The sequence below is a fragment of the Anoplophora glabripennis genome, unplaced genomic scaffold (genome assembly GCF_000390285.2).
Source record: "Anoplophora glabripennis isolate ALB-LARVAE unplaced genomic scaffold, Agla_2.0 scaffold61, whole genome shotgun sequence".
NCBI lineage: Eukaryota > Metazoa > Arthropoda > Insecta > Coleoptera > Cerambycidae > Anoplophora > Anoplophora glabripennis.
In genome coordinates this window covers 1,287,720-1,299,735 of record NW_019416237.1, presented here as the reverse complement: position 1 = coordinate 1,299,735, position 12,016 = coordinate 1,287,720, and the positions used below count along the sequence as shown (strand labels likewise).

The 12,016-nt window shown below is 30.5% G+C and overlaps 1 protein-coding gene across 1 annotated transcript; it reads left to right on the top strand.

Annotated features, from left to right (window-relative positions):
* The first annotated feature begins 6,365 nt into the window (after positions 1–6,365).
* Positions 6,366–10,199, top strand: LOC108917723 (jupiter microtubule associated homolog 1). The gene is made up of 2 exons (XM_018724466.1): positions 6,366–6,473; positions 9,594–10,199. The coding sequence occupies exon 2, from the start codon at positions 9,598–9,600 to the stop codon at positions 10,054–10,056; it is 459 nt and encodes a 152-aa protein (XP_018579982.1). The 5' UTR covers positions 6,366–6,473; positions 9,594–9,597; the 3' UTR covers positions 10,057–10,199.
* Positions 10,200–12,016: the final 1,817 nt, after the last annotated feature.

Sequence of the window (12,016 nt, the reverse complement as noted above, 5' to 3'; positions counted from 1 at the left end):
TCAACCATTATCACTTTTCTGGCTGCTGTTCTTTTCTATTTTCAATCAATCCTGCCAAATCAATATATCAGTTTTCTATAATAAAGGTATGTACGCAGGGCAAAAATAATTCTAATTTGACTGCCGGCGTTTAGATGTCGCCGTATCAGTTTACTAGATCAATCTACAGTGACTTTATAAAATATAGTGGCGACAATGGTGTCAATGACACCATGGTGTCATTGAGATGGAAAATTCAGTTAATTTTGCAAAACCGCACTATTTTTATCTTCGGCTGTTTTGGTTCTAAATCATGCCGAAAAGTAGTAAAATTATGAATATTTGGAATTACTTTTTTTAGGCAAAGAGATATGAAATAAACAATTACGACAAAATAAAATTAGACCCATTAAAAGGGTGTACAAAATATTTTAATCATCGTATGAGATCTAAATATCCAGGGAAGTAATAATGCTCTTCATTTTGTTTTACGGCTTTACGCCATTCGTCGGTACCTTGCACTCATTAGCTCTCTTCGCGGAGCCTGTCAAATTAATCCGGGATCAGTCAGAAGCAATCGTTTAGCTACTTCTTTTATGCAATGCTTGTAGGAAATATCACAGAAAGTAGCTGGACAACTGCTTCTGACTGATCCCGGACTAATTTGACAGGCTCCGCGAACAGAGCTATAGATAATAAAAGAGAGCACTGCTCGGCACCTACATTCTGAAATTTTGTCAAGAAGCACGCTTGCGGCGGCAGTGTAGACGAATGACAGAAAGAGAAAGAGATAGTTTGGTTTCTATCTTTCTCTCATCTTGCGCAGGCAGTGATTGGCTAACACAAGCGAGTACCCAAACTGTCGCACTTTCTCTTTACAACGTCTACACTTTTAAACACGCGGTGCTTCCTCCATGTAGTATATGCTCTAAGATTCTGCCCGTGACTGCTAAAATACAAGATCTGACACGTATCTCTAGAGGGGAATCACTTCACTAGGATCAGCGAAAAAATCCGGCTGAATGAGCGCCCATCTCTAACCGCGTCGCAGCTATTTGATTGGTGTCGCTATTTAAAGACGAATATCCGAATTGACGCTCAGACTTGATATTTTAATTAAGATTTGTATGTGAAGTTAATGAACACAACGAATTGTGCATTTGCAAAGTTAATAATATTAAATAAACATTATTATTATGTAATACATTTTATATAATAATTTATAATATTAATGCATTTTAAGCTTTGATTAGTCAACAAACCATTTTCAAATTTGTAAACGTTTTATCTAAATAATTAAAAATAAAAACAGCAACAACAATAAAATATATTGTAGGTATACCGGGTGTTCAAAAGGTTTGGAATCCGCTATCTCAGAAAATACTGCTCAAACAAAAAAATGATTAGGACAAAAGTTGCAGGGTTTTGAGTGAGCAATCCAACGGTGTCCTTGACCATGAAGAAGGTCATTTAGAGGTCAAGATGAAAAGAGCGCAAAATTTTACGTTCGGACGTGACTGACCATGACCTCAAGGTCATAATCTTTTCATTTCCGGGATCAAAGGTATACGGTTCCATTTAAAATTTTCAACTTCATCTCTAAATGACCTTGACTGTCATGGTCAAGGTCATATCCGAACGTAAAAATTTCAATTTTTTTCCATTTCCGGGGTCAAAAGTATACGGTTCCATATACAATTTTCAACTTGACCTCTAAATGACTTTCAAGGTCATGGTCAAGGTCACCATTGGATTGCTCACTCAAAACCCTGCAACTTTTGTCCTAATCATTTTTTTGTTTGAGCAGTATTTTCTGAGATAGAGAGTGGGTCAGTGCCTGATTTACAGTGGTGGGGGCCTGTAGGCAGCAAATTGGTGGGGGCCTATTCTAGAAAAAAAATATCCTCTTTGGTAGGCCTCTCCCAAAAAAAAAAAAAAAAAATTTGAATTAAATAAAAGTAAATTTTAACCCACTTTCCCTAGGGACAGAAGATTTTTCTTTCTTGCTCATGATGGAGAGGTCTTAAAAAATATCCTTTTTGGTAGGCCTCTCCCAAAAAAAAAAAAAATTTGAATTAAATAAAAGTAAATTTTAACTCACTTTCCCTAGGGACATCAGATTTTTCTTTCTTTTTCATGATGGAGAGGTCTTAAAAAAAATCTTAAAAAAAATAGTTTTCATAAAAAAAAATTGTTAACATGGTGGGGGCCCCTAGTTGATGGGGGCCAGTAGGCTGCAACCTACATCAGCCTATAGGTAAATCAGGCACTGGGGTGGGTTCCAAACTTTTTGAACACCCGGTATAATAAAAAATGAATAAATGAATACTGATTCGACAGAAGCAGAAAGGGGATAAGTCTTTCAAACGGCGTTGAGTGAGAAATTTCTCACACAACGATGTAAAACTACAGTTGATCTTTACGTAGGTACCTACCTACTGACTTCATCGTCATTTATTTCGTGGAATTCCAATAAAACGTGAAAACAAAAGACATTTTGCTATTTATTGACTTTATTTTATTAATACCTTAACATTTTAGTTGTATATCGAATCATTAGATAGATAGAAAATAAAATTAATGGTCGAATTTCATCAAATGTAACGATCGTACTATTCAAATTATTAGAAATTAGTATATCAAACAAATAATGTTAAAATATTCAAATTTTGCTCACTGAGTAATCACAATACAATAAAAAATTTAACTGAATTGAATTAATTCATATATGAATTTCCTTGATTGTATAAAACTACCATAAACTACTAAAATACTAAAATTTAAATAAAAGAATGATAATTTTTTTAAATACGTTCATAGGACAAATAAAACTTATTAAGGCTCTACAGATACTTATAAATGCATGAGGTATTCAGATTACTAATGAGAGGTATTTTTTAACTATTAAATTAATTTATGTAAAATAATATCGACTTAATACCTATAATATGAAAGTAATATTACTGAAAATATTTACCCAAGAACAGAATAAAAGATAATTCAAAACTCCCACATCAAAACATTACAATTATTATTCTACCCATCCCACCTGATGTTAGCTGTATGTACTGCCGAAGATTTTTCGATTTCTCATGCGACTTTATTTATGGTGTATCTCTGTATCTCATTTATTTGTAAATAAATGCATGAATAGTAATTATTATTGTTAACACTTATACGCATGATACATAATTCAATTTGCAAATATTCAGCAGAGACTACAATAGATGTGAATGTGCCTGAGGTGTGTACGCTCGAACGACTGGGAGAATTCATACAAAAATATTTACAATTTTTTTAGCATACTTTCATATAAAATTTGAGGAAAAAGTATAGCACTTTAATTTTTTAAAGTCTGTATACGCCAGTACATTTATTAAAATTATACAAATATCATGCCATCAGTGACAAGTTATGAATAACTTCTCGCTGATGCTATTAATTTGTATTTAACTAAACAGAAATAGGAGATAGCAGATAGCAAAGAAAAGTTATTGATGGGAATGTGTTCCAAAATGTATGTTGCCAAAAATATATTTTCTTTATCAAATAGGTAACTACAAATTGAATATCCAAACGAACCCAGTCAGTGGCGGAGATACAAGGCGTAACTAAGCAAATATTTTTTTTTTTTCTAAAATCACATCACAAAAAGATGTCTTCTTCTATATTGATGAGAAAATCGACAATAATTAATATACTTTTATCATCAACATCATCCACATAAAGAGAAATCTACTACGAAAATCAAAAGTTCCTATCAAATTTAAGGGATGTAGGTATACATTCTACGCAATTAGAATAATAAGTTAATAAGAAAAAAGTAGCTGTAGAACTCCTCTCAAAATGTGAAAATCAATAAAATTTTTAATTTTAGAAATACTTTTCTTTCATGTGTGCGAATAATATGTATACTGCTAGTTTTCTCGAAAGCAGTGTAGATTATTATCATCAGGATCAGACAAAATACGATTTCCACGTTATAGTCTTTCCGATATCAATTGAAGAACCAAGAGGTTGACGGTATATACCAGGTTCGGTCGCTGACGCAGCAACTCGGCATTGAAATATTTGAAAAACTGGTTCCCATACTTATTTAGCCATACCCATATATAGGTCTAGTCGAACTAAACGTGGAGGTGGTAGAAGAAATCGAGCGCGGGCAAACGAAATACAAACACTGCTGCATTGGGCCACTGGGTAATAAATCTCAGCAAGTGGTTGACAAATTGCCCAGCAGTGCAGTGCAGCAATGCGGAATTTGGTGTGATTCAAGTAATTTTAATTTATTATAGACACCTTCTATTAATCATTCATATTACAATTGCGAAAGGGAAAAATAATATTATTACAACATGGCATTTTGGAGACCTTTTGAAAAGGAACAAAACGAAATTTACCATCAATAATATAATAAAATTGTTTGAGGACATAAGTAATTAAAATATGTTGTTGGCCAAATGAACATATAATAGAAATTTTCTGCACATTATACAAATTATTATAATTTTTTACCTTTAACAGAAAACTTTTTTAGGGACGCCTATGAAAGTTATTAAATTTTATTGTCAGGCATGTTCAACTGCGGAAAGACTATACTTGAGATCCTTTTTTAGAAAAATATATCTTACCCAAGATCTTTTTAAGGTAAAAGAATATTCCATTACCCCCTGCATTTCTGCTAGTGTGAAAGAGAAAATAATTATAATTCATAACACTAATACTAAATAGTTGAATACAGGGTGAGTTAGATTTTATTTAAAAAGAATAATTTTTGATTTTTATTTTTTCCAAATTAATAACGGATATTCAAAATAAATTTGGTACACATCATATAGGATAAGTTGCCTTAATGTGTGCAATAAATCAAAAAAGGTAATAAAAAGGTAGTAAGCTTGCAGTTTTAAATAAAAAATGTCTTAATTTTTTGAATACATATGTTCTACGGAAATCTAGTAATTTTTATTTTACATCAGCGATAATTTGTTGTTTAATAGTATATTATTTAACGAGCGTATAATGTAGGCTATATTACACGAGCCGTAGGCGAGTGTAATATAGCCATTAATACGCGAGGCAAATACTATACTTTATCTACGACTTGGTATCCGGTGTTTCAGTTATAAATTTGTATATTTCATCTCCAGTAAATGCTTTTGATTTCTTGGGTTGGTAGCCTTCTGACTGCCTTTTTAATAAACTCGAACTTTTGCGTAAGATTCATATTATGTTTAAGGTTAAGTGTGCTCTTAAGCATGGAACAATGGCTCCACAATGTAGACGATTTACATTTTTTTGTCAATTCCTTGAAATATACCAACAAAGTGTCTTCGGAAAACGAATTTGTGACAATTTTTAGTCGCCAGTCCATAAAGCTGTTATATACAATTGTGTAATTTTTTCGTGATTTCTCTGGAAGTAATTCCAATGATGCTAATTTCGCGGCTTCACGAATTTCAGGAGGGGTGCATCGAATTTCATTTTCACTGTCAGAATTAAACTGCAAAATTACTACAAAAGTCAAAAATGTTTTATTTTGCGAAGTGTTGTCAAATCAATTACATTAGTTACCATAGTAACAATAATTCAAGCAAGCTCGATTCTATTTTGTAGCGCGGTCAGAAGCTATAAGGGATACGTATAAAAATTCATATTCCACACCTGTGGAATATGAAACTCATATTCCACGGGTGTGTAATATGAGTTACATTATGTACTTACTATCACAATTATAATGCGTCTATTATTAAATAGTCGTAGATAAATATATTTTTTCAATCTTGAACAACAAAATAATGCAAGTTTATTTGCAAACTTCTGTTGGCTGAAAACTCAAGATTCTTTTTTAAATTTGATTACTTTATTAATCAAAAAGACAGCATTTTGAAGAAATTTGCACATAATATATCGTATATCTTCGAAAGTACTTACTGGTTTATTCTATCATATCTGACTTTTAAATCTGACACCCTACATATTTCATAAATTAACATCAGAATACCGTATATGGCATCTCTAAATTCGCCTACTATACAAAAGAAATCGTGTAAAAAAATAGTGCTTCAACATTTGCTCTAAGCGTGAAGTTCATCCTCTCATCTAATTAACTTTAACAATTAATTACTAAAAAAAATCAAGTCTGACGTTCCTTGTTTATGCATATCAATTACCATTAGTAACTGACATTACTTGACATTGCCAGAAATTTTTTTGTAACCGCTGCACAATGGAACGAAAGTAAAATTTTCAAGTGTAGGTTTGCTTACAATAATGTGCAGGCGTATGGTGTCTCGCGGAGAAGGTGGCCATTCTGCAGTCTGTCTGTAGCCAGTCATCGTAGTGGTATCTCAAGAATTCTTGCTCAAGTAAGTCAATGTCCTTATATGTCTATGCTGCGTACGATGCAGAAGTGCATACATTGTTTTATATCAGTTTATTGTTAGTAGTAATGCCGAAATTGATACGGCGAAAGTGTATTTTATAGAAGAAATAAGGTAACTAATTCAGTATTTTCAAAATTTGGGCTCTCAGTGGGTGTTCTTTGATTTAAAATTATTCCCGTCCTACCGTAACTGCATAAAAATGAATAAAAAATACTGTTAAAAAGTCCTTGCATTGATTAGAAATCGATATAAATTAGAAACTGTAACTACACCTCAACCAAGAGATAATTCATGTGTTAATTGCCTAATTGTTCTTTCATTTTATTCTATTATACTGTATCTCCTTATAGGAGATAAATGTTACACCTGCGGATAAATTACAATTTTTTTATTTTTACGAGAAGTATTAAAATATTTGTAACAATATTTCCAAAATTAATATTTTCGAATATTGAATAAAAATGTCGCTTTCATATAAATAAATAAAATTATTTGACAAATTCAAGCATTTAAAAATCATACATTTTATTTATTATCAGTGTAGGTAATCATTTTTCCAACAAATAATATAACATATATACCTACCTATTACATATGCCTATCGTGTACATATATTTTAGAAATAATATACAAAATTATCAAAAGCTTTTAATAATTTTTGGTCATTGTACATGTGAAATATATAAGTTAGGGTGTCGCGTTCTACTGGATATTGTCAGCCTGATATCGAAATTCTATAAAAGGGTTGCGTGGTGCACTCTTCACAATGATGGAAAATAATTTACGTGAAGAGCCAGTTAATTCTGAGTAACTTTTTTTATATAAATAATTTAAGAAAAAACTTTTCTGAATCTGAAAATATTTTTCTTTTTCTTTGCATAAAAATTATAACGTCTTCGAAATTAATTTTGAATCGCAGGATTTCTTGTCATATGAAGATCCGATGGTTAAAATTTTAATAAAAATTATTTCATGCACCTTCGTGACTAGAAATTATTTACTTTTTGATTTTATTTTCGACTATTTCATTTTTCTAGAATTATATTTTATTATTTTTGTCATCATTTAATTTTGTATAAATATGTACATGTTACGTTCACTAAAAGGTTACGTTCACCATTTTAATCAGTATAATTATGTACCTCTGACAAAGAACTAATTTTGATAGATATATTTCCAAAATTTTTATCGAGAAATTTTCTTAGTTTTCTACGCTTTTGATACGGCTATGATAATAAATTATTATTTAAGAATATCTATATTTTTTAAATGTGCACATATCACTTTTTGCCATAACTATTTTTTATGCCAACCTGCCAAACAAAATTGTGTCCCTATTCCAGAGTTATCGAAAACATATTTTTTGAAATATAAAATGTGCAAATAAATAGCGGTTTTTCCTATATGGACATTTTTTGAAATATATATTTCTTCTTCGAGACACGGGATTAGACAAGGCGAAAACCTAGCATTCGTGGGATAAATTTTCCGACTCGATTTTTTTGCATATTCAGATTCGTGAGATATTCCTTAACATGAACCAAGATGATGCCGGCCGGATATCTGGTGCCTATTTGTTTAAACAAACTTTTTTAAAACAAATTGTAAAAATTGGTTTTTTCACTCCGGAAAAAATTTTTTTAGATTTTTTGGCACATTATAAACAAAAAAGTTTCTATGCACTATGCCTCTAAAATTGATAGTTTTAAAGTTAGTAAAGTTAGTTAGTTTAAAGTAAAGCCGCTGGACGAAATAGGGAATTCGCGTATGCATGAGAAAGGCTCGCGCGCGGCTCATAGCACTTTATTAACAATTAAAAAACAAGGCTTTAGAATAATACGAGTCCCAAAAACTCTTCAGCATCTTGTAGAGTGATGTTTAAACTTTAATTTAGGTACCTGGCAACATCAAATCAAAAATAACAATTTTTAACCCGGAAATCGGGCGTTGAAAAACATAATTTTCGCATTTTTAGCAATTTAAATTGTTTATAACTTTAAAACTATCAATTTTAGTGGCCTAGTACATAGGAACTTTTTTGTTTATAATGTGCCAAAAAACCTAAACAAAATGTTGCGGAGTGAAAAAACCAATTTTTACAATTTGTTTTAAAAAAGTTTGTTTAAACAAATGGGTACCAGATTTCCGACCGGCATCATCTTGATTCATGTTAAGAAACATGATGAATAAATTAAAAAAACTATAATTTTTCATATTTTTTCAGCTAATGGAAACTTGCAAATAAACTCAGCATTTTTTTTAAGATGTTGTTATTTATTTGTGTAATTTTTTATTACTGTCTTTAATTTGCTATTCCCAGGAAACGTTTTGAGGTCACTGAATATTTTCGAAATTTTACAAGACTTTTTGTTTTATAATTGTATTTCAATGAAAAATGACGTCTTCTATTTTTTATTTTATTAAATTAAAAAATAGTGTAGCACTACAAAGTGGAATAAATTGATAATAATTATAAAACTGTTCATTTGAAACAAAAGTCCTTTTGAAATTATTTGTTATAAATGCTATTTTCAATATAATGTTGTTATCAGAAGTTCAAAAGTGATATTGCTCCTAAAAAATTTTCTGTATACCCCGATATAATTTTTTTAACGTTTTATGATGACATTGTATTTAAAATCGTATTTATAACAAACACAAATTTTGTAGATTTTTTTTTTGTAAAATTGGTTCTTCCTGATTTATCCAAATGCGATAAGGTTTAGATTTAAAAAAAAAATAGGAACTCGAAAATTATTCGTTTTCCAAATAAAATGGAAATACTGTTAGCACTATTGCAAAAACTATTTGCACAGGCAAAATATTTTTTTTAATTTTAACGAGCTGTATCTCGAAAATTAAGTACCGAAGAAGAGGCATTTTTGATAAAAGTATGGACTACTAAATAAAATAAAGTTAATACAAATAAATACAATTTTTATCTGGAATCCCATCAGTATATGTAAGTAGTAGTTGACATGGAAAGTTTGCGCACTCATTAACTTTAGTCATTTATTTAAAAATAAACCATATAAGTATACTTATATATAAATATTACACGTTTAACAAATTTTTGTTCTCTAAAAAAGTAAAAAATCCTTCTATTCGATTAGATAATACCTAAGTTTATCAATTAAATTCGCACAGTCCATTTTGTACGTTTCGTGTATTAATACTATATTTAGCCCTTACAATTAGAGAAGAAAGTTTAAGGTTAATTAATCCTTTCAGGACAATGGCAAATATTTACGTCGGCTTTCACGACCAGAGGAGCAGCAGCAGGGTTTTGAAGCCCCCAGGTGGCGGATCCTCAGATATTTTTGGCACAGGCCCAGTCAAAGCCAAAAACGAAGAAATTAAATCCGCCCCAAACACCCCTTCAAAGAACGACGTGGATACAAAGAATCAAATCAACCCCGAGGAAAAGTCTGATAGTGATAGCGTAACTAACAACAAGCAAGTGGAACAGTCGAATTCTGAAGAAATTAAGATTGAAAATTTGAGCATCAACGAAGAAAACGGCGAAAAACTGGAAGACCGTCCAAGTGAAACCAAGGCAACATCAAAACCCGATACTATAAGCAGTATTATCAGGCAAGACGACCAAGTCGAAGTCCAGAGTCCAGTTATTGAACCTGAGAAGAAAACTCCACAACGCGTACCACCAGGTGGATATTCGTCTGGTTTGTGGTAATTAATTTTAAGTATGTATCCCGCTAAACAATATAATTATAAAAAATAATTCATGTAACCGTATTAGTGAATCGATTAGTAAATGTATACACGTATGTATTGAAGTTGTGGCGATGGCATTTTTAGTTTTCAAATAAAATTTTAAAACTACACCTACTTTTTCATTTGTTTTTGTGAGACTTACGTTCGTCTTAATCATGAAAAAAAAATGAGACATTTTTGCTGATAATGAACCCTAAATGATAAATAAGAATTTTGTGAATGGAGGAAAATTATGTCAATATCAGGTCAATGATTATATAGAAAATAAATTGAGAAATCTGTTTGAAGGTTATAACATATTACAATAATCTTATTTTATATTTTAACCTACTGTTTTCTAATATGAATCCTCGAAACATATACCCAAAAGTTTCGTTTTCAATGTACAAAATGTTCAAAATTAATGAAATTATCTGGATTATCTCGACTTAAATGAAAATAATTTGCTGCTTTGCATGATATTTAGCAATAGTTAGGTACATAGTAGGTATAGCCAAGGCTTATCAGTTTCGCATTTAAAAAAAAAAACATTCTACTTAACGTGCAGTAAGAATACACATTTGTAAAATATTTAGTACCCTATCATAATACAGTCAAATTTTAAATAACTTGGAACGAAAAAAAATGGGGCATAGTTTGTACTCGAACAAAAATTCCATGCCTTTGAACGAAAACCAACTTGTGAGTAAAGTCCATGATAAAAATTTGGACAAACGTTTTAGTCAGGTTTAATTTCTAACAGATGGTTTTCATATTGAACCGCTGTACTCCGTATATATTATACAACATATTATATACTAAAAATTATTGACCCTCATTCATTTTTATTTAATTTCATCAAGTGGGTGCCGATTTAAAACGAAAACAAAGAAAAACAAAAGTGTATGGCTTCTTATTTGGACAAGAGGACAAGGCTGGTTTCTTTTAATATGTAGTGTTACCCACGCGTCGCTAGTTGACCTTCCTCTCTGACGACTAAAAATGGTTTGTTACAGATATCCATATCAGCGAATATACTTTGTAAAAATATTATTAAAGAGATAATTTTATGATATAATAATGTTCTATAAAATTTTATATATGTAATAGGTACATACCTATAGAGATGTTGATGTTAATAGGTACGTCCAATATTTTTCTATTATTTGTAAATAAAAATGATTAAAAATTTGAACAGTAGTTGTACCTAAGGCAACATAATTATCTATGGTTTACACCACAGATTACTGGTTTACATTGTCGTATTAAAATAAAGCAATCTACAGAATTTAAAAAGTGGGGGGAGGTAGGCAAGGGCGTCGCCAAAGGGGGGTGGGGGGTGGCAGCTGCCCTCCCTAGACATTCAAAAATTTTCTTAAGCTAAGAAAATATTAGAATATTAGATTGGAAATTTTTAATAAAATATTTTATTTAGTTAAACTAATTTTGAAAATGAATACCCTACTTTATTTTTTTTTAAAACAATTAATTGTAATAAATTAGTATAAATATTTGTTGACAAAAGAATTTAAAAATATAAAATTTTGTGTTAAAAAAGTAATACATTTCCATATTTTAAAAATTTAGCTCTGGAATTTTAAATTAAAAAAAAGAAGAATAAATATCTGGCTGAGAAATACTGCAGTATATAAAATCTCAATGGCCTAGCAATGATGAGTATACACAGAAAGCTTATTTTTGACAACCATGAAGATTTTATTAATAAAGTGGACGACAAATTTTCAAAAAATCCGAAAAGATTATGTTCTACCTAATTTTCGTTGAATTTCTTTATTTTTTTAGATATTTATATATTTTTGTTTTTTTTTGTATTAAAAAGGTTTTATTAAAAATATTTCTATAAAAAATTAATTCACTGTACCTATTTTTACCTATAATTTATATTTCTCTTATCTTGCCCCCCCTAGCCCATTGGCTGG